Source organism: Pelophylax lessonae (assembly GCF_965119305.1).
Source record: "Pelophylax lessonae genome assembly, chromosome: 4".
Lineage (NCBI taxonomy): Eukaryota > Metazoa > Chordata > Amphibia > Anura > Ranidae > Pelophylax > Pelophylax lessonae.
The window spans coordinates 608,954,431-608,978,518 of record NC_138771.1 but is presented as its reverse complement, the minus strand read 5'-3'; the positions used below and the strand labels follow the sequence as shown (position 1 = coordinate 608,978,518).

The following is a 24,088-nucleotide window of genomic DNA, read 5'->3' as shown; positions in this document are numbered from 1 at the left end:
CTCTCAAGCATTACACATATTGAACATTATGTGCGGCCCTTTGCGGTCAGGGGCCACATTTGAGGCCCCCTTTAGCTCATAAGCCAACGACCACCGGTGTAGATGATTGATTGTCCAAGAACAGGACCTGATATGTGAAAGTTGTGGAACCACATTGTTCTAGTTACATAATCCCATTCTTGATGTCAGGAATTCTTCAATTCACATGTCTAAAGATGTGAATTGTCAAATCACTGGGGTACAGATGCCATTTTAAGACCGAGGCACCCACTGGAACTGAAAAAAAGGTTGGAGAAGCATTGAAAGGTCTTCAACATTACCAAAGCCGGCCAGTTGAACGTGACTAACTACTACTAGATAATCAAATCTTCCTTTCCTCTTCTTGTCTGTCTGTCTTTCTGTCTAGAATCTTATCTCCTACATGTTTGTACATCTTTGCAGAAAATGTATTCCTGATTATAAAATTTTGTTGCAAATGTTAACTGAAACAGAAAGGCATGTTAGACTTTTAAACAAATTTGCGGTGCATATCGCCTTTCTCCTGCGCTCAGAAACAGGGTTCCCAGACCACTCCTATCACGGAAGTCTTACTTGGCATCCCCAATTGCTAAGGCCTTGCTGCCCTCTAGGACCCAGGTGGTCAACAAAGTACTGAAAGCAAAGGACAAAGAAAGGGCACACCGGCCTAGCGCATTGTCCTCAGTAAGGCTTTATTAGTACAAGATAAAAATGGCTACTCACAAACAGAAGTAGTAAACCAGCATATCAAATTCAAACGTCAGAGTCCATTGTTGCAGTGTCCACTGTCTTTGATAAAATGACAGCTGACGTGTTTCGAGGCCCAGGGCTCTGAGGAAGAGGCGAAGCCTCGAAAAACGTCAGCCATCATTCCATCAAAGACAGTGGACACTGCAACAATGGATGTTTGAATTTGATATGCTGGTTTACTACTTTTGTTTGTGAGAAGCCATTTTTATCTTGTACTAATAAAGCCTTACTGAGGATAATGCGCTAGGCCGGTGCACCCTTTTTTTTGTTCTATGTTGGACTTTTACACTGCACATATGGTGCCTTTTGAACTGACAGCTCGGCTGGAACCCAGAGGCAGGGCTTTTCAAGGAAGATGAGAGCTAGTTTGTAAAATGGCATTTGTCTTTCTGCTGTGCTTGCTATTTACCTGTCTCCCAATGTGCATGCGTGTTTTATAGGCGTTTTTCTCAAATATTTTCTCTCCATTTAGGCATGAGGATGTTGGATATTACTTTATTTTTAGTGTTTGTGTGAGGGATTAATTAAGTTAATTACGTTTTCTTCTTTGCCACCTTGCAGCAATACCAAGATGCCATCCGTAGCCACAAGGCTGGGAAGCCAGTCAATGTAGCAGAGCTACCGGTGCCACCAGGTTTGTATGAACAGTTCAGCCTCCTGTTGGTAATGTAGAAGATAAAGTGCTTTATCCCCGTGATGATCAATAAAAATGTAAAGGACAATCATACCCTTGTTTTACATATCTAGATTATAATAAAAAGAGAAGGTAGATCCACGCTCAGGATAGAATAATAAGAGAGTGGCTGCTGCCCACCTCAAAGGTATAGCTCAAAGAGATATACGAAGATGTATGGGGAAGGTGAGGTAGATGGCGCTGCCTATAACGGCACAACTATCAACCCGTCCCCCCCTTGCCAAGGTCCTAGGTATAATCCTGGACTCTGAACTATCCTTTCAGCCACACATCCAGTCACTGTCCAAAGCTTGCCGCCTTAACCTCCGCAACATCTCCAAAATACGTCCCTTCCTAACCAATGATGCCACAAAGATTCTAATCTACTCCCTGGTCATCTCTCGTCTCGATTACTGCAACTCCATTCTCATTGGCCTTTTAAAAAGACTATCCCCCCTTCAGTCCATCATGAACGCTGCTGCCAGGCTCATCCACCTTGCAAACCGTTATGTGTCTGCTACCCCTCTTTGTCAATCCCTCCATTGGCTGCCAATCAACCAACAAATTAAATTCAAGTTACTAAGCATAACCTACAAAGCCATCCATAACTTGGCGCCCAGCTACATCACTAATCTGGTCTCAAAATACCAACCAACTCGTTCTCTACGTTCCTCCCAGGACCTCCTGCTCTCTAGCTACCTTGTAACCACTTCCCATGCTCGCCTCCAGGACTTCTCCCGAGCTTCTCCCATCCTCTGGAATGCACTACCCCCATCTGTCCGATAATCTCCTACTTTTACTACGTTCAGACGATCCCTGAAAACACATCTCTTCAGAGAAACCTATCTGGCAACCACCTAACAACTGTACTCTTATTTTCTCCATCAGCCCTTCCCCCACAGTTATTACTTCTTGTATCTCTTGACCATCCCTCTTAGATTGTAAGCTCTAACGAGCAGGGTCCTCTGATTCCTACTGTATTAAAGTGTATTGTATTTGTACTGTCTATCCTCAAGTTGTAAAGCGCTGCGTAAACTGTCGGTGCTATATAAATACTATATAATAATAATAATGAGTAATTTATCTTAGACTAATTATATGGGAATGTAGTAGAATGCAATCATAGGTAAAAACGGAAAAGGTACTAAAATTGTGATAATATTGTGCAATTCAAGGTATACAATTGATCATCAATAAATATAACCACAAAAAAGGTGCAAAGTGCAAAGAAATAAATATAAGGTCAAGGTGCAAAGTGAACACCAAATTAGTATATTGGCGATCAGGTGCCAATAAACAAAGTGACTAGCACAGATGGGAGTCCTAAAGAGTAATGTGCAAAAATATGTAAAATGGTACATAAATAAATATGACCATAAAGAAGGTGCAAAGCGAAAGTATAAGGTGCAAGGTGAACACCAAAATAGTATATTGGCGAACAGGTGCCAATAAACAAGTCATTCAAGCAAATAAGGATCCTAAAGAATAAATATAGTGACTGAAATGTATTATAAGCAAGTGACAGAAACCAATAAATAAAGTGCTAAGTGATCTTCAATGTAAACAATTTTTAAAGAATGATAATACATAAAGTGACTGGTGCTATATGGACCAGGTGTAAAATCATATAATTAGTGATGACTGGAGTGATGGGTAAAAGTCCATTCGGTGCTATGGGTGCTGTTTCCCAAATACTGGATCGGTCTTGGGGTGGTCCGTTTCCAGGGGTGCAGGTGAGGAATACAAAGTGCTCCCCTCACGATATAGCCCGCACTCAACTGAACTCCGTACCCCTACAGGGGTATAAAGCGTTGTACCCTCCTGGGGTGTATGCCCTTATGGGAGAAAGGACTTCCTTTCAATTAGACTATCTGGTTACTTTGCACCTTTTTTGTGGTTATATTTATTGATGATCAATTGTATACCTTGAATTGCACAATATTATCATAATTTTAGTACCTTTTCCGTTATTACCTATGATTGCATTCTACTACATTCCCATAGAATTAGTCTAAGATAAATTTCTCATTATAGGCAGCACCATCTACCTCACCTTCCCCATACTAGATTATAATAAGCCTTGCACATCTATTAAGTCAACAATATAAATGCTATACTTTTTTTCCACTAAGATTTTTCCATTGACTGCTTTTCTTTATGTATGTTTTAGGGTTTCCTCCAATCGAGGGATCGAATGCTGCACCTGCAGAGCAAAGTCTGGTAGGAGTGTTGGAGGCGGCAATGAAGTTGGCTAATCAGCAGGATGGAGATGGTGATGATGATGACGATGATGATGGGGAGGATGAGAAAGGGAAAGCCTCTTCTGTTGCACAGGTTAAGCTTTGTTCTTTTATTGAGGGTAGAACTTTCAGGATCACTTGACTCCAGCTACATTACTTTTCTGATTTGGATAAAATAGAAAATAGTTGCAGTTTCTGTCACAGGGGAAATTTTCACTCACTTCCTTTTCCTGTGACACCAGGATAGCAAATGTGGATTGTGGTTGTCATTGGAATAAGAAGGCAGGAGGAACAATAAAAGTTCTAAGCCTTCACCCCTTAAGGCTCGGTTCACATTAGTGCGATGTCAGACATTGCATGTTGTTTGCAGCGCACTGCTCTTAAAATCACATGCGATGCTTGTGCGATGCAAATTCAGCCATACATATAGTATGGCTGAATTGGTATCTGAATCGGCACAAACGCGCACAGGATTCTTAGGTCCGCAGCAGAATCGGATCGCATGGTGGTTCACGCTTATGCGATCCGATTCATGTCTGAATGTCAGTTCGCACTGCGATATGTGAACTGATCTGGGGGTGTCGTTTAACTTTGAATTGACACCCCCAGCGAATCGCATATGGCAGTGTGAACTGTCTGCACTGGGAATGCGATGCGAGAACCTGCAGTAAATTCGCAGGGTTCCCGCGTCACATAAGTGTGAACCGGGAGTAAAGCGTGTATCTGTATCCTCTTTGGAGAGATTGCCCTTCACTTACTGTCCTGGCAGGAAATCAGGCGAAATCTCAGGAAGAGGGATTGCAATGAAAACGTGACAGAGACTATAACCCTTCCATGCTCTAACTAAGAGTTTTAAAGGATAAGTTCACCTTTTTAAAGAAAATAATAAAAGCACATTTGTTTGCAGGTAAGAAAATGCGCATTTGCTATTTTTTTCTTAGGAGCCTATAAAGCATTGCACTCGTGTTCAGCAGATCGCAGGTGCAATGTCAGGCTCCGGCAGACTGTCAGTGTAGCTGTCTGCCCATATCTCCAATACAGGTAGGCAGTTACTTCAGTCCTGGAAGATTTATTGAATACAAGAATGATCACCAGCGCACTCGTAATTCATTGAGAACCGCAAGCCATCAGCCGCAAAGGCTGTCCATACTTCTAGTTCATTTTTTCACAGAACTCTGTGAAGGAGTGACGCGGCCATGTGGGTGAAGCCACGCTCTCTTCAAATTTTGACAGTGAGTGCGGGGAGAAGATCCCTGGCCCACTGTGACAAGGAGGGGGGTATCAGGTAAAGAGCTGCAATAGTTAAATGTTCTGGAAGTTGAACTTATCCTTTCAAATAAAAGGGGGGGGGGGTTATTTGGGGGTTTCTTTTTCTTTACTGTGACTGTTTTCTTACAGCCTGTTCCTCGGCCAGGAGCATTGTCACAACCACAGACAACGGCACCCAAGATCTCTCCTTCCAAAAGCCCAAGATTGTCTGGAAAAGGTTTGCTGGCTCCTTAATGCCAATTTTTCGGTTTTCTTTCAGTTAAAGCGATAATAAACCCAAAACCATAAATGTAACATATTGCAGCATTAGTCATTCGATGTGGTGGCTGCATTTGTTTTTTGGGGTTTTTTCCCCCCTCTGTTTTCACCTGCTGATCTGGCCAGTAACACCCCTCCTGTATTAGAGTGCCTCCACTCTGGATGAAGCTGCATTGTCAGTCTAGGGGGAGGGGAGTGTTAAATGTATTAGCAGATTTAGTTACACAGATTAACCACATTAAGACCAAATGCCGCAAATCGGTTGTGCTCATGGTGCTGGGGACAAGCGTTGCGCTCCCACCCCCACTAGACAGCAGGGATGCCGATGCATGGGGCCGGCGGCCGCGATTGCTACCAGTCACCCACTGAGGGAGAAGAACAGTCAGCTGTTGTAAACACAGCTGACCGTTCTTCTCTCTGAAATTATCACATCGCGCCTGTGATCCTTCTATATAGGAACACATATCTCTGTGGTCATTTCACAAGCCCCTCCCCCCACAGTTAGAAAACACTCCCCTAGGCTCACCCTTAACCCTTTGATCACCCACTAGGTCAACCCCTTCCCTGCCAATTTCATTATTACAGTAACAGCGCATATTTTTAGCACTGATTACTGTAGTAATGTCACTGATCACCCCAAAAATGTCAGGGATCCGATCTGTCTGCCGCAATGTCGAAGTCCCGCTAAAAATCGCAGATCGCCACCATTACTAGTACATAGTTACATAGTTTGTGAGGTTGAAAAAAGACATCAGTCCATCCAGTTCAACCTATGATGTGAGTGTGTTTGCTGTTAACCGTACATTGTATACCCCTGTATGTTGTGGTCTTTAAGGTGCCCATCTAATAGTTTTTTGAAACTATCGATGCTCCCTGCTGATACAACTGCTTGTGGAAGAGAATTCCATATCCTTACTGCTCTTACAGTGAAGAACCCCTTACGTATTTTAAGGTTAAACCGCCTTTCCTCTAGTTTTAGTGAGTGGCCACATGTCTTATTGTATCTCCTTTCTCTGAATAGTTTGTTCCTTATGCTAGGGTTGCCAGTACAGTATTTATACATTGATATCATATCCCCCTCAATCGTCTCTTCTCCAGAGAGAATAAGTTCAGTGCTTGTAGTCTTGTAGTAAAAAAATAAATAAATAAATAAAAATTATATAAATCTTTCCCCTAGTTGGTAGACGCGATAAATTTTGTGCAAACCAATCAAAATGCGCTTATTGCCCTTCTTTTTTTTTTTTTTTTTTTTCTTTACCAAAAATATGTAGCTGAAATACAAATTGGCCTAAAAGGATGAAAAATTTAGATTTTAGGTAAATTTTCCATATATTTTTGGGGAATGTTGTTATATAGCAGAAAGTGAAAAATATTTTTTTTTTTTTTTTTTCTTTCAGAAATGTCGCTCTTTTTTTGTTTATAGCATAAAAAATAAAAATCGCACAGGTGATCAAATACCACCAAAAGAAAGCTCTACTGGTGGAAAAAAAAGGACATCAATTTTATTTCAGTACATCGCCGCACGGCCGTGCAATTTTTCGTTAAAGTAACGCAGTCCTGAATTTAAAAAAATGGCCTGGTCATTAAGGGGGCAAATCCTTCCGGTCCAGAACTGGTTAAAGCCAAACTCCAGCTCACACTACATTTTCACAGGCAGTTACAGTGACAGTTTTTTTTTTTTGGGATGAAGGTTAATAAATGCTGATAATTGTAAGCACCCTGTCAGTGGTAAATGGTTTGTCTCAACATTCTTAACTGATATATTTGGAGGAGAGCTTGTTCTTTTGAAAAACAGACTTACTGGCCAGGTCACCAGATGAAAATAGAATAAAGAAAGCCTAAAAAAGAAAACAAATGCAGGAATTGCATATAAGAATTGGTAAGCTGCAATATAATGTTTGCTTTTGGGTTAAATACCACTTTAATGTTTAGCTGTCATGTTCCAATCTTGTGTGCCATCCATGGTCCTGTTTCTCCCTTTATCTCATTGCCATGATATAGTATTTTTCTCTATTACTTTGTGTAGCTCAGTAATGACTCTACCAGTTAACTATCTAGAACTCCTGTCATGTTTGTAAGAAAATAGGGAATAAGTGCAGCGAGGGGGAACAGATCTCTGAATTGCACTTGGAATCCAAAAACAAGTGGTCTGGCTTGTATAGTGTACTCAATACACCAGAATTCAGCATAAAGCAAAAGTAGTAGCCGGCAACTCCAGCATCCATATGAATATCTTTATTTCCTGTACAGCAGGGGTGGGGAACCTCCGGTCCGCGGGCCGCATGCGGCCCGCACGATCCTTCTGTCCGGCCCGCACAATTGTTGCGATCCACCCCCCCCGTGCTGCTGTGTCAGAAGGAGCCGACGGCTCCGTTCTGACACTGAATCTCCGAAAAGGGTGGACCCGAGGCGCAGAGCAGTGCGCCTCGAGCCCGCCCATTTTTGTGACAATAGCGAATGAAAATTCGGTACTGTCTCATGGATCCTCCTCCTCCTTGGCCAATGTCATTGGCCGAGGAGGAGACGGGACGCAGGAGGACTCGAAGAGACGCGGGGACTGAAGAGAGGAAGCCACCGCTACAACAGGTAAGTCAAGTGCTCCTGGGCTTGGCACACTGTTCACTCTGCATTGTGGTCAATCACTCCGCATTGAAATTGGGCACGCTGTGGTCACTCACTCCGCATTGAAAGGGGGCACGCTGTGGTCTCTCCGCATTGAAAGGGGGCACGCTGTGGTCTCTCCGCATTGAAAGGGGGCACGCTGTGGTCTCTCCGCATTGATGGGGGCACGCTATGGTCACTTCGCATTGATGGGGGCACGCTGTGGTCACTCTGCATTGAAAGGGGACACACTGTGGTCACTCTGCATTGAAAGGGGGCACGCTGTGGTCACTCACTCCGCATTGAAAAGGGGCACGCTGTGGTCTCTCCGCATTGAAAGGGGGCGCGCTGTGGTCACTTCGCATTGATGGGGGCACGCTGTGGTCACTCCGCATTGAAAGGGGGCACGCTGTGGTCACTCCGCATTGAAAGGGGGCACGTTGTGGTCTCTCCGCATTGAAAGGGGGCACGCTGTGGTCTCTCCGCATTGAAAGGGGGCACGCTGTGGTCACTTCGCATTGATGGGGGCACGCTGTGGTCACTTTGCATTGATGGGGGCACGCTGTGGTCACTTCGCATTGAAAGGGGGCACGCTGTGGTCACTCCGCATTGAAAGGGGACACACTGTGGTCACTCTGCATTGAAAGGGGGCACGCTGTGGTCACTCACTCCGCATTGAAAGGGGGCACGCTGTGGTCTCTCCGCATTGAAAGGGGGCACGCTGTGGTCACTTCGCATTGATGGGGGCACGCTGTGGTCACTCCGCATTGAAAGGGGGCACGTTGTGGTCACTCCGCATTGATGAGAGCACGCTGTGGTCTCTCCGCATTGAAAGGGGGGCACGCTGTGGTCACTCTGCATTGAAAGGGGGGCACGCTGTGGTCACTCTGCATTGAAAGGGGGGCACGCTGTGGTCAGTCTGCATTGAAAGGGGGGCACGCTGTGGTCACTCTGCATTGAAAGGGGGGCACGCTGTGGTCACTCTGCATTGAAAGGGGGGCACGCTGTGGTCAGTCTGCATTGAAAGGGGGCACGCTATACCTTGATTACTGAAGGCCCCTTTCACACTTTTGTGACCTCAAAGTCACGCAATTTTTTACAGCGTTTTTTGCCGCAAAGCAATGCCTATTACATTTATGCATACATTTTGTACGGCCCCCCAATGATGTTACAAAAATCCAAATGGTCCTTTGTAGAAAAAAGGTTCCCCACCCCTGCTGTACAGGAATAGATAAAAGGCTAACATTTTATCTACTGCTGTGCAATAACTAAAGATATTCATACGGATGTTGGATTTGCCAGCTACTACTTTTGCTTTATGCTGTCATGTTTGTTTTATGTTCCCATTAGAGAAATTTACTCTAATTGGCCACTAGAACAGGGATAGAGGGTCTATCTGTCTATAAGGGGATTTCTATCTCTTAGACAGTGAAGGGAAATGGGAAAAAAAAAAAAACTTGACTGCAGTTTTAACCCTCCCCTACTCCCCTCTCTTTTTAGATATGCTTTAAAGGAAACTTGTTGTAAAGAAATGGAGAAGGTGCCATTGCTAAACTCTCCTTCTGAAAATGCAAGTACTCTGGCTGTGATGGTGATCCAGTGTCCTAAGTATTTCCCCTAACTTGAAACAAGTATGCATATCAGGATTCTGACTTTACAATCTGCATACTTTTTCAGGGTCAGAGCCTTAAATTACTTGACCGTGACAGTCCGGCAGCTATCATTTTCAGAATGTCATAAGCAATAGCAGTGTCTGTCTTCAGCCATTCCCATCAGCTCTAGAGCTTTCACCATTTATATTGTCTGCTGTACTGTTTTCTCCCTTCCTGCCATTTCTTCGGCACCTTATTGGTCCACTTTCCCATATCCCTCCTCTTTTCTTTTCTCCACTACTTGTAGCTGAGCAGCAGCTGCAGTTTCTGGAAGGAAGAAGGAAACAGCTTATGGCAGCTGCCCTCCGTTCCAAACAACACAAAGACATAGAAGGGGCCAAGATGTACCTGCGCCAAGCCAAGGGCCTGGACCCAATGCTGGAGGCCTCACGTGGTGGACTGCCTGTGGATATCACCAAGGTAGCTTAGGGAAGATAGCACTGGTAGTAATAATTGTACCCCCCTCTTTGCAAGGACAGGTATGTGACCCTTCATGTTCAACAACAGGTACCCCAGGCTCCCATTAGCGAGGCCGATTTCAGTCTGGACCCACAGAGGAAAGGTGCCGCCTCAGCCCAGAACAGTGAGAAGTACAACAAGATCATGGAGCAGCTCAAGAAGCAGCACGAGGTAGGCATTGCTTATTGACAAACTGGATTTAATCCCATTTAATACAGACTTTCTCAACCTTTTCAACATGGAGACACCCTTGAAATCTATTCCTGGTTTCAGGGAACCCCTGCTAAAAATAACTATATCTACAACTCATGATACATTAGTGTGATGATCAATGGGAAGAATGTTCCATACACTTGTGTTTATTGGGAAGAATTACAAATAGCTAAAAAGGTCAAGGATGTCACTGGAAACTTATCTGAGAGGCAGAAGTTGCTCAGTGCTCTAGGAACCCTTGGCAACCTCTGGAGGAACCCAAGTATTTCATGGAATTCTGTTTGAGAAACCTTGAGTTAATATAAAAGCTGGCTGCACACCACACTTTTCACCATTAAATAAAACATTGTTCTGAACATTTCTGTAAAGGTTCTCCTTCAGCCAGGTTATGGTATAGCTAGTAGTAGTTAGTCACATTCAACTTGACTTGTTCTGTAACATGGAAGACATTTCTCAGCTTATACCATTCACTTCATCATCACTCTGAGTGTCAGGCAGATACCCCAGCATTATAGTCACACAAGTAGCACCTCAAGCCAATCACCATGAAATGTCTAGATGCTGATTGTCCAAGAACAGGATGGGAGGTATGAAAGTTGTAGTACCACCCTGTTTTTGTCACATTATTCTATCATTGGTGTCAGGATACATCCAAAATGAAGCCCTCTCTCGATGCATTTCATCCAAGGATGGGCTTAATGGTAGCGAAATAGGGAAGCAGGAGGGGAAGAGTAAGATGCATCTTACTATGCACAAGAGTCTTTAAAGCTTATATTTGGTGTTACCAGCAGCCAGGTTTGAGATCTTTTGTTTCCCCATAGTGGTTATTGAGATTTTGGAAAAGCGCAAGAACAAATTGGTAAAGTACAATGCACAAGGTACAAGAACTGTGTTTCCCCCACATTCAAAAGGCGCTTGTCATAAAAGACACTCTCATTATATACTTTTCAAAAACATAACTGCTTACGCACATAAAGCATAGTACAGCTGTTGCCAAAAGTGTTGAGAATGACACAAATATTAATTTTCGCAAAGTCTGCTGCCTCAGTTTTTATAATGGCAATTTGCATATACTCCAGAATGTTATGAAGTGTGATCAGATGAATTGCAATTAATTGTAAAGCCCTTCTTTGCCATGAAAATGAACTTTATCCCATAAAAAAACATTTCCACTACATTTGTGAAGAAGGCTTCAGCCCACACAAGAAAGTCCAGCACCATCTCCTACAGTTGATTCAGCTATGAGATCGGGGCACCACCAGTGCAGAGCTTGGAATGGCAGCAGGCAGGTGTGAGCGCATCTTCATGCACAGTGGTGCGAAGACTTTTGGAGGATGGCCTGGTGTCAAGGGCTGCAGCAAAAAAGCCACTTCTCTCCAGGAAAAACATCAGGGAAAGACTTCTATTCTGCAAATGGTACAGGGATTGGACTGCTGAGGACTGGGGTGAAGTAATTTTCTCTGATGAATTCCCTTTCTGATTGTGTGCGGCATCCAGAAAAAACCTTTTCTGGAGAAGAAAAGGTGAGTGCTACCATCAGTCCTGTGTCATGCCAACAGTAAAGCATCCTGAGACCATTCATGAGTGGGGTTACTTCCCAGCCAAGGGAGTGGGCTCACTCTCAATTTTGTTCTTACACAACCATGAATAAAAATTGGTACAAAAACATCCTTCTCCCAACCATCCAGGAACATTTTGGTGATGAACAATGCCTTTTCCAGCATGATGGAGCACCTTGCCATAAAGCAAAAGTGATAACTAAGTTGCTTGGGGAACAAAACATTGATATTTTGGTTCCATGGCTAGAAATCTCCCCAGACCTTCATCCTATTGAGAACTGTGGTCAATCCTCAAGAGGCGGGTGAACAAAACAAACCCCACAAATTCTGACAGACTCCAAGCATTGATCATGCAAGAATGGCTTGCCATTAGTCTGGATAAGGCCCAGAAGTTGATTGACAACATGCCAGGGCGAATTGCAGAGGTCTTGAAAAAGAAGGGTCAACACTGCAAATATTGACTCTTTGCATGAACTTGCATGAAATGTAATTGTCAAGAAAAGCCTTTTGACACTTATGAAATCCTTGTAATTATACTTCAGTATACCATAATAAGATCTGTCAAAAAGATCTAAAAACACTGAAGCAGCAGATTTTGTGAAAATTAATATTTGTGTCCTTCTCAAAACTTTTGCCCACGGCAATATAGCTAATTAGTCAACTAGGCCCAACGAGTGGCCACAGTAACACATCCATCTGAGAGTTAGGGTTGCTGAAGCTCGATTTATCCATGCCCTAGCAATGATCAAAAGGGAATATTATTGCCAGGGATGAGAAAATCTGCTGTGCGAATAAGGTACTCTTAACAAAACTTTGAGAACCTAACCCGATTTATTGAAGAAGACAATGCAACTCAAATATGGGGGACGAGAGTCCCTCTCATATACCATGAAGACATCCCACAATGTTAAGAATTCTCCAAGAGGGCTCCAGTTGTTTTGGTTGAGCTCCCGTTTACCTGGTTGGCTAAAGTTAGCCTTGGGAATTTCTTTTCGCTGTTCCCACCCCTCATGTTTAACACTGTTTTGGGACGTCCTAATGGTTAAAAAGCTGGTTAAGGAGCTGTGTCTGTCAATGAATGAAAGAGAAAATGGGATTTCTTACCGTAAAATCCATTTCGCTGATGTTCATTGACGGACACAGCACCCACCCCTCCGTGAAGTTGTAAATCTTCTGACACTGCTTGTAACAAAACTGAGTACTTATAGCAGAGAGAGGGAGTATACCCCCTGGAACTGCCCATAGGGGTAGCCAGACTTTTTTTCTGCCTAGTGTCCTACTTCTTTAGGGGCAGTATAACCCATTGGTTAAGAAGACCAGGAGCTGTGTCCGTCAATGAACATCATAGAAATGAATCTTGCAGTAAGTCAAAAATAAAACTTTTTGAGATGCACCTGTATGTATCTAAAAACGCCTCACCTTCGGGCTTTGCCACCGTATGTGAAATATCGTCCCCTCCTGCCCGCACTCTCTAAAACAAAGTTGATAAGCCCCTGGGACATTGGTAGCAATCCTAGGTGGGACCATGTACCATCATATTAATACCTTATAATCTACTTCAATTATTGGGGTATTGATGAGTAATCTTAATGCATTTTGCGCCAACACATTCCACTCATCTTTTTCCTGTGTTCACGATTAAGATCTTTTGCTGGGCTTGGAAGTGATGACTCCTTGCAATGTAGTTTCTACTTGGGTACTCTGTACATATTGATTATACATAATTGCAGTGGCGTAGCGTGGGTTGTCTGCACCCGGGGCAAGGCAAGTAATTTGCACCCCCCTAACCCATGGATTTTAGCACTCGAGTCTCTTCCACTAGATTAGTTAAAGAAACCCTTACCCCCTAAGCCCTATATGAATATATACACACACACTTTTATAAATAAATGTAAACAAACATTTAAGCGGTATTAAAACATTTTTAATTAAATAAACAATTATCAATGTATACCATAGATCCCATTTAGAGCAGGGTCCCCATAGATCCCCCTTTAGAGCAGGGTCCTTATAGATCCCCCTTTACAACAGGGTCCCCAAAGATCCTACTTTAGAGCAGGGTCCCCCATAGATCCCCCTATAGAGTAGGCCAGGGTCCCCATAGATTCCCCTTTAGAGCAGGGTCCCCCATAGAACCTCCTTTAGAGAAGGGTCCCCATACATCACCTTTTAGAGCAGGGTCCCCATAGATCCCCCTTTAGAGAATGGTCCCTATATAATCTATGGGGACATTTCTCTAAAGTGGGGAATCTATGGGGACCCTGCTCTAAAGGGGGATCTATGGGGACCCTGCTCTAAAAGGGGATCTATGGGGACCCTGGCCTGCTCTAAAGGGGATCTATGGGGACTCTGGCCTGCTCTAAAGGGGATCTATGGGGACCCTGGCCTCCTCTAAAGGGGATCTATGGGGACCCTGCTCTAAAGGGGAATCTATGGGGACCCTGGCCTGCTCTAAAGGGGATCTATGGGGACCCTGGCCTCCTCTAAAGGGGATTCTGCTCTAAAGGGGGATCTATGGGGACCCTGGCCTGCTCTAAAGGATATCTATGGGGACCCTGGCCTCCTCTAAAGGGGATCTATGGGGACCCTGCTCTAAAGGGGGGATCTATGGCATAGATCCCCTTTAGAGCAGGGTCCCTATAGATCCCCCTTTAGAGCAGGCCAGGGCAGGTCCCCCATATAGACAGGGTGAGGTGAGGTCCGGACCCTGGCCTGCTGTAGGGGGGGATCTATATGGGGGACCCCAGAGTGACCTAACTTCACCCTGGCCTGCTGTAAGGGAGGATCTATATGGGGGATCATGTCCCCCATATAGATCCCCCCTTACAGCAGGCCAGGGTGAGGTGGGGTCCCACCCCCCATTTAGATCTCCCCCCTTACAGCAGGCCAGGTTCCCCATAACATAGATCCCCTCTGAGGATCCTCTATGAGTTCCATCTAAATACACTCTTCTGTGCCTTTTTATGTCCACCACATATAGTTGCATTACTATTCTTTTCAGTGTTCTTCTCACATTCAGTCAGTCTCAGTCAGTCACTACTACTAGCACAGGCACAGCCAGCCCAGTACTACTCCAGTCCAGTCCTGACAGTGACTCCTACCTTTTTTTTCACTGTCCCGGACCCGATCACAGCAGGCTAGGTTTTCTCCTCCAGGTCCTCCTAGGTTTTCCTCCTGCAGCACCGTCTGACGTTGACTCTCTCCTCTCACCTGCCGCCGCTGCCGGATTCTTCTGCTGCTGCCTGGCCTGATGGTTCTCTCCTCTCCCGTCCTGCGCTCAGCGCTACGCTGGGCGGCCGCTGCACCTTAGTCCCTCCCCCCCCCCCCCCCCCAGATAAGCCAGGCGTGCAGGGACTGTCTCTCCAAACCCCCCCCCCTCCTCCTCCACAGTGGGCGACCCAGCGGCTCGGATCGGGGCGGCGGCAGCCAGCCTAGGCTATGACAGAGTGTGAGTGACTGACAACTGAACTTCATGTGCGGAGCGGATGCGCCCCCCCAGATGTTGCGCCCGGTGCGGCCGGCCCCCCCTGCACCCCCCAAGCTACGCCACTGCATAATTGTAATGGCTGCCTCCAGCTGCTCCAGTTACTGGCAGCAGATAAGTCTTATTTATCTAATGTGAAGAAACCTGCCTTATGAACCTATGGGGACAGGCTTTGTATTTTATTTCCATATATAACAATTCGTTTTAATTAGGAAACATTTCTTGTATATTAGCATAAGAACATCGGTAGCCATTGTTAAGGTCTATTCTAATGAAGTTCCCTTTTTGTTTCTTGCAGATGTGTACATCGTCCTCTCAGCAGTTCACCCATATGGGAAACATTACAGAGACAACAAAGTCAGTATTCTTTCATCCTGTGTGGTGCATTTGAGTTGCATGTTACGTTCCTCTCCTAGTTTTTCTGGCTGCACATTAAGTTTTCTGTGCCCTGATTCTATTTGTGTTGCTTCCTTACACTCTGCATTATGCCCTCTATCTGTTTAAAACATACCTGAAGTTTCCCCCAACATGGTAAAGCTTCCCTATTACTTTCGAGCTAGCAGCTTCAACTGTCTGCATATCTCTGAGATTACCTATTAAGCACCTCTGAATATCTAAATACTGGGTGCACTTTGGTATGGAAACCTAGTGCCTGGCCTTGCTTTATTCCTACTTACTCCTACTTCCTTTATTTACTCCTATTCAAGGGAGATATAGTATAGTAAGGGATATATGGGGGTATAACCCCTGTAAGCTTATTTTTTGCCATCTGTGTCCCATTGGGGAGATTTACCTTCACTTCCTGTCCCATAGCCAAACAGGAAATGAGAGGAAATCCCTGCAAATTAAGGGAATCCTACCAGGGCTAGTGTCCCCATTGGAAGATTTCCCCTCTATTACTTTTCTGGAGTAATCCCAAAATTTGGGGTTTTCTTTCACTTTGACTTTCAATAACGGTAAACAGGACAAATAGAGGGGGTGTGATAAACTCCACAGACACAACGTGGTTCTGCACTCCGTACTTTATTTTCTCCTCCACACTAACTAAACAGGAAGGGGAAATACATCATAGAATAGGAGGGAACACTGAAAAAGATGCAGTAACCGAAATGACCACAAGATGGCAGTATATTAAACAACTATATCCCTTGTACATGAAGTTAACAATCTCACTCTCTTCTTAAGATAAAAAAAAAGAACGGGTGAGTTTGACATAAAACATTGTCACACAAAAATGATTTTCAGAACACAGTAGCATTCAAGTGAGTTTGCGTATGTAAACAAACAAAATAAAAATACCAAGATATATGCTCAATGGACCAGATTTTACAGTTTCCATACACCCTCATACAGCGCTTTAAGAAGCATAAGAGAGGAAGCACCTTTTTTTGTCAAACAGTCAGCAAGTTGTGACTTGGCTGTTGACCAACCCACTTCTTTGATTTTATTAGCATGTATGAGCTCTTTGACACCGCTTATTTCTAATCTAAAGCCCCGTACACACACGCAGATCGTCGTCATACAAATGTTCGTCTTTTCTCCCCGGGATGTCGTGTCTGTTGAAAAGTGCAAAGACAGCACAAGGACAGCACAAGAATTTTGTCTGCAGACTTCAGCTGACTGCAGAAGTGATGTCATGTAATGGTTAACTTTCCCTGTGTTTTTAATTTTCTGAGCATGCCCAGTCTTGCAAATCTGCGGTCTGTCGGCCGAATTCTGTACTGACAGGCGAACAATCGTCCGTTCTGGTGTCCGCAGACAAAAATTTTCATGTTTGCAAGAAAGACTTTTGTCCGCGGATTGTGCGCAGACATCTGTCGGAGGCACCATACTAACACGCGTACAATCGGCAGATCTTTCGTCCGCCGACGTTTGTATGCCGACGATCGGTACGTGTGTACGGGCCTTTAGTCTCTTCTCTGTGACCTGTTTTGTAGACTTAAGAGCGTCAAACAGGGAATGGTTATCAGTAACACAGATAAGAGGAAGAGCATTAAAGCGGAGTTCCGGGCACAAAATCGGTATTTTTTTTTTTGTGCCCCTCCGCTAGCTACACATAACCTGAAAAGGAATTGGATAGTTATTTTTTTTTTTTTTTGTATACTCACCTTGTAATCGAAGATCGTAAATACTCACCTCAGGGTACTTCCTCCTCCAGCGCCGAGGCTCACCCCGTCACTTCCTGCCTCGCAATGATTCCTGGGAGCTGAACGTCATCGCTCCCAGGAATCAATGCGACGGCACCGGCCCCGCACGTCACTTCCGGGCGACGCCGCATTCCCCTGCTAAACAGCTTCTGGGCATGCCCAGAAGCTGCAGAAGTGATGTCATGTAATGGTTAACTTTCCCTGTGTTTTTAATTTTCTGAGCATGCCCAGTCTTGCAAATCTGCGGTCTGTCGGCCGAATTCTGTACTGACAGGCGAACAATCGTCCGTTCTGGTGTCCGCAGACAAAAATTTTCATGTTTGCAAGAAAGACTTTTGTCCGCGGATTGTGCGCAGACATCTGTCGGAGGCACCATACTAACACGCGTACAATCGGCAGATCTTTCGTCCGCCGACGTTTGTATGCCGACGATCGGTACGTGTGTACGGGCCTTTAGTCTCTTCTCTGTGACCTGTTTTGTAGACTTAAGAGCGTCAAACAGGGAATGGTTATCAGTAACACAGATAAGAGGAAGAGCATTAAAGCGGAGTTCCGGGCACAAAATCGGTATTTTTTTTTTTGTGCCCCTCCGCTAGCTACACATAACCTGAAAAGGAATTGGATAGTTATTTTTTTTTTTTTTTGTATACTCACCTTGTAATCGAAGATCGTAAATACTCACCTCAGGGTACTTCCTCCTCCAGCGCCGAGGCTCACCCCGTCACTTCCTGCCTCGCAATGATTCCTGGGAGCTGAACGTCATCGCTCCCAGGAATCAATGCGACGGCACCGGCCCCGCACGTCACTTCCGGGCGACGCCGCATTCCCCTGCTAAACAGCTTCTGGGCATGCCCAGAAGCTGTTTAGGAATGCGGCGCCGCGCCGGAAGTGACGAGAGGGGCCGGTGCGGCGCATTCTGGGAGAAGAAGACGCGGAAGAAGACACCGAAGAGGACCGCGCCGGCTTCAGCTGCCCACAAGAGAGATGGAAACGCTGTGGAAGAAATTTTCAAAGTAAGTATTTCTTCTAAAAGGTAAGTGCGAACCGGGACAGATCAGAGGCTAGCCATTGTGGAATGTGCTAGCCCTGACTGTCCCGGGGTATGTTCATTAAAAAATGAGATCTGTGCCCGGAACTCCGCTTTAAGATCAGCTTTACCAGTAGTGAGTTCAGAGTAGAGCATAGCCAAGAACATAGCATTGTCAATACCATCTGACATGGCAAGGGTTTCTCCTGCCAGTGTGCTTCTCACCACACGTCTAATTTTTTTAGATTGCCAAAACAGTGGGGAGAACTTTCCTGATTTTTCCATGAGGGCAATTAGAGCCCCACCCTGTGTACCTCCATCTGGAAGATTGCCCAGTGAAGCATCACTGAATACTACCAAACTCAAATCCTCACTGTTACCCAAGTATTGAAACTTAAGTGTTACCTTCTCTGACTTAAGTTTACGGAGCACTTTGTTCACTTCATGTATGGACTGAACAGTAACATTCTTAATGTTGGATGCTAGGCTACATGTGTCAAACATAACATCTGGTCTTGTTTGTTTAGCAACCCACAGAACCTGTCCTATTTTGGATCTGAGTTGTTCTCTTTCTTTCTCATTCAGTGGGGCTTCTCTCTGTACAGCACGTGTTGCCTGCAAATTAATTGGTTGTAGGTTTTCAATATAACTGTGCTGATGCACCTGTACTACACCACCCACAGTAGCAATGTTCATCCCCACATACGAAAAACTCTCACACTCTTCACGACCCACGTGAAATGCAGATTTAAGCACAGGGATGACATTGGTTACAAAATGCTCTGAACCTGCCCAAAAAAAATCATCCACATGACATGCCAGTACTCCTGTTACCTCAGACTGCTCATTCTGCCAATAAAACACTGCAGGATCAACCCGTGACATTTTACCCCCACTTTTCAGCATGAGTTCTTTGACCTTGTTGTACCAGTAGAGGGAAGCATCTGCAAGTCCATACACACATTTCTTTAGTTTCCACAACACATTGTCCACGCTCGCTTCTGGTGGGGGACGAATGTAAATGTCTCTTGAGAGTTCCATTCCCTGCAAAAAAGCAGACTTAATATCCATAGAGTTCACTTGCCATTTGTTTTGACAAATAACAGCTAACAGCAGCCTGAGTGACTCTGATGCACATGTGGGAGAATCTTTCTGTAATTCATGCATATTGGTCTCTTCAAAACCTCTCGCCACAAGACTGGCTTTGGGAACAACACCACTAGAAGTTTCCTTTAACGTACAGACCCATCTAGTAGAGATACATTTCTGACCTTTGTCTGTGACTTCTTCGTAAACATTATTAATTTGCCAGTTGTCAATCTCTTGCTGTTTAGCAGCATCAAAAGAGATGTCTTTGGTAATAAGTACATCGCCATCGGTGTTCTCACATTCAGTGAGAAGATCATCAACTTGTGACATGTCTAAAGCTTCCTTTTGACCCTCGTTGCCATTTGGTTCAAGATACTGCACATTGTACCAGTTTCTATATTGCCCTTTTGCTTTCCCTGCTCTGCCTAAAAACTCTGGCCGTGTGTTTTGTCTCATCATTTCTGTTTGTAAATGTCACTGTCTGACCTGTTTTCAGTTTGACACCCGTGGAACCCACTGTATTAGTAGCATCCCTCTCATTAGTTTGTCTCACATCTTCTCTATCATCTGTTTCTGTGTTTTCATGGATTTGCACTTCTCTATTAACACTTATTTCATCATCTGAATTTTCTGACATATCAGTGTGTATTACATTTTCTTTTTCTGTACTATCTCCAGGAATATCAGATAGTACAAGTGTATCCCCATCCTGTGCATTAACTTTATTCAGCCTGGACTGGTGTGCTCTGACAAGGATACCACCATGTCTGACAAACACTACAGAGCCATCTTGACCGATAACTACAGCAGGACCTTTCTACTCTGTACTGTCTGCTCGTTTGTAGTACACTCTGTCTCCTGTCTCATACTTTTCATCTGTAGGCCTAAGCTGCTTTCGTAAAGCTCTTTTTATTCTTTCTGAGCATTCCACCTCTGTGAATGCTCTTCTGGAAGCATGCAATGCTGCTAGGTGCTGTCCGACACTAGTACTCATAGAAGTGCCTTCTAGAGCAGGCAGTTTATTAACCAAAATGGAGGGAAGATTAGGACTGTGACCAAACACCAGCTGGTGTGAACTATAACCATGCACATTAATCATACTGTTCTTGGCCATTAAAGCCCAGTCTAGAGCAGTCTGCCAGCCACACCCGTTTTCCCTTTTCACCTTCAGAAGAATCTCAGTCAGAGTCATGTTGTGTCTCTCCAGCAGCCCGTTGCTCCAAGGACTGTATGCCGCTGTGGTCTTCATCTCAATGTTGAATTTTTCTGCCATCTCTCTTATCTCCTCATTATTGAACTCACCACCGTTGTCAGTGTATATCCGTTTTGGGGCACCATGAACACTTATCCACGAGTGAATGAAAGAGTTGACAATTTCAGAGGCTTTCTTTGTTCTCACAATGTTTCCAGCGCTGAAGCGTGTGAAATGGTCAATGATGTGGAGGTACCATATGCCAGGTTCCAGCTCATGTAAATCCATTGCCACCGTCTCATTGTACTCTGAGGCTAAAGGCAAACCAACAGCAGGCCTGGGCTTGGTCCTGCTATATCTTTGACATACCTCACAGTCACGGATAATCTCTTGCAGAATAACTGGATAGTCTTTGTCAGTATTTCCAGAGCTGAGGATAAGCCTCTGCAGCCGGTCTGCAGAGGCATGGCCAAACTGTTTGTGAAGCTTCAGGAGAATTTTACGCTTCTCTTTTGTAGACATCTCTGCTGTGATGACAAGAACTTCACTTTCATTGGTGTCCACTTCAGTATTACCATCTCTAATGTCAACACAGTAGTGTCCCGAACTAGTGAGCTCAAGAGGCACTGGTTGCTTGAACATGACAACTTTGTCATTCTCCATGTCTAAAACAGTTCCTGCTCTCTTTAGAGCCATTTTGCTCAGCAGTAAAGGGATATCAACAGGAACAACTTCCGTTTCAATGTGACATTTTGTTGGTCCGATCTTAGCGGGAAGCTTTAAATTTCTGTAGGAGTGTACCACCTGACCATCACCAAATCTGAAAGGTCTACAGCTTGAAGATTCTGTTTGCATCAGTTTGTTTATTTGGCTTTGGCTCAGGTCTTTCATGTAACTATCCAGCCACTTTTCACCACAAACAGTACGTGTGCATGCTGTGTCAATGATAGCTGATCCCAGTGATTCAGTTAGGAAGATCTCCGAGTCCGTCATAACTTTTGTAAACAGTGTAATGTTACACTCTTCGACATTTTCATCTTCTGCTAGCTTTACTACATTTCTCTGATGAGGACAGTCTTTGGCCCAATGGTACTTGCTCTGACAAATTACGCATTTTGTTCGCTTACCATATTTGTCGAGCGGGTTTGTACCTTGCTGTGGCTGCCACTGTCTATTCTGTGACTGGCTGTTGTTCCGTCTGAATTTACCCGGTGGCCTCTGCTCCGTGAAAAACGCCGCATCTTGAGTCAAGCTGCCTCCACTTGCTCCACTGGTTTTTCCTCCCAAAATCCGTTTTAACGCTGACTTCATGGATGCAAATGTTAAATCCGTGTATGCTGTAAGTGCTAGCTGCCTACTCTTCTCTTCAAGACAAGCAGTGTCCAGTAGTTTAAACGCTAACACAGCGTCAGGCAAGGTCATGTTGTATTTCTTCATGCGGTTGTATCTCTGCTCAAAGTCTATGATGTAGTCTGCCATGGACATAGCGCTGTCTTTGGAAATCGAGTCGAAATGAGAGTACGCTTCATAAGCGCGGTCTTTTTCTTCTCTCAAGAATAGAGTCCAGCTTAGCTAACAAGGTTTCCATACCATTGTCTTCATTCAGATCGCTCGCGGGTATTTCCAAAGCGGTCTCTCTGGCTCGCCCCTCGAGCCCTAACACCACCGCTAGTGCCTGCTTCTTCTTGTCCAAATCCGTAACAAGTTTCCAAATACTAATTTCATTTTTCCAGCACTCGTATGATCTGATTTCGTCAAACTTAGGTGGTACTCTATAGTTGGAAACCATCCTCTGCTACCAGTGATAAACTCCACAGACACGACGTGGTTCTGCACTCCGTACTTTATTTTCTCCTCCACACTAACTAAACAGGAAGGGGAAATACATCATAGAATAGGAGGGAACACTGAAAAAGATGCAGTAACCGAAATGACCACAAGATGGCAGTATATTAAACAACTATATCCCTTGTACATGAAGTTAACAGGGTGAATCTGCCTAATGTGGGCACAGACAGCAATAAAGACTGAGAGGACTTGTAATCCATCTGCACTCTATCCAAAAATAAAGTTTTGCCTTTATTTGTACTTTAATAGGAAACCAAAAATGAGAAACAGGTGCTTAAAGCGGCGTTCCACCAAAAAATGGAACTTCCGCTTTAGATAGTCCTAACCCCCTGACATTCCACATTTGGCATGTCATTTTTTTGGGGGGGGAAACAGGTACCTAGTTTTGACAGGTACCACTTCCGCTCGGCGTGCCGCCGGAGCCCTGAGCGGGAGTTCTCCTCTCCCCCTCCCTCCCTCCATGCAATCTTCTGGGACATGTCAGAGGTCCCAGAAGATTGCCGGCCAATCAAGACGCGCAGCGCAACTCGCGCACGCGCAGTGCGTACCCGGCTGTGAAGCAGCAAGCTGTCACAGCCGGGTGCCCATACCAGTGATGCCGGCGCCGCCGAGACCAGAGGGAGAGGATCGAGGCTTCGGGCGGCCGCATCGCTGGACCGTGGGACAGGTAAGTGTGGGTGTTTATTAAAAGTCAGCAGCTACGCTTTTTGTAGCTGCTGACTTTTAATAAACACAGAAAAGGCTGGAACTCCGCTCTAAAGGTGCCAGCTATGAAATAGCTGTGACGCTTTATCATGTTGGAAGTCACTTCAGGCTGCTTTAAGGGTAGAGTATGTTGCCCCATGTACAATAATAAGTCTGAGTTTATTTGGTAATTATACAGCTCTGTTGTATTGTTTGTGCTTTACCTGTTGAATTGTTTTCTTCTGAGTATAGAAAATTCTGTCTCCCACAATTATCTGGGCTTTACTCTCTCATTTTATCTCATCCATATTCAGTCATGTTTGGGGCCAACCATTTTCTCCTCCATACACTGTCTTGTCCTGGCCAACCATTTTCTCCTCCATACTCTGTCTTGTCTTGGCCAGCCATTTTCTCCTCCATACACTGTCTTGTCTTGGCCAGCCATTTTCTCCTCCATACACTGTCTTGTCTTGGCCAGCCATTTTCTCCTCCATACATTGTCTTGTCCTGGCCAACCATTTTCTCCTCCATACACTGTCTTGTCCTGGCCAACCATTTTCTCCTCCATACACTGTCTTGTCCTAGCCAACCATTGTCTCCTCCATACACTGTCTTGTCCTAGCCAACCATTGTCTCCTCCATACACTGTCTTGTCCTGGCCAGCCATTTTCTCCTCCATACTCTGTCTTGTCCTGGCCAACCATTGTCTCCTCCATACACTGTCTTGTCCTGGCCAACCATTTTCTCCTCCATACTCTGTCTTGTCTTGGCCAGCCATTTTCTCCTCCATACACTGTCTTGTCCTGGCCAACCATTTTCTCCTCCATACACTGTCTTGTCCTGGCCAACCATTTTCTCCTCCATACACTGTCTTGTCCTGGCCAACCATTTTCTCCTCCATACACTGTCTTGTCCTGGCCAACCA

General features: G+C 44.8%; 1 protein-coding gene across 2 annotated transcripts in view; it reads left to right on the top strand.

Moving 5' to 3' along the window:
- The window catches only part of CC2D1A (coiled-coil and C2 domain containing 1A), a 153,548-nt gene that overhangs the window by 67,030 nt on the left and 62,430 nt on the right, over nucleotides 1–24,088 (top strand). For both annotated transcript variants that reach the window (XM_082254838.1, XM_082254837.1), the window contains exons 11-16: nucleotides 1,330–1,402; nucleotides 3,612–3,775; nucleotides 5,080–5,167; nucleotides 9,709–9,881; nucleotides 9,969–10,091; nucleotides 15,475–15,533. In XM_082254838.1, coding sequence (XP_082110964.1) covers nucleotides 1,330–1,402; nucleotides 3,612–3,775; nucleotides 5,080–5,167; nucleotides 9,709–9,881; nucleotides 9,969–10,091; nucleotides 15,475–15,533 — 680 coding nt within the window. The remainder of the gene's footprint in view (nucleotides 1–1,329; nucleotides 1,403–3,611; nucleotides 3,776–5,079; nucleotides 5,168–9,708; nucleotides 9,882–9,968; nucleotides 10,092–15,474; nucleotides 15,534–24,088) is intronic.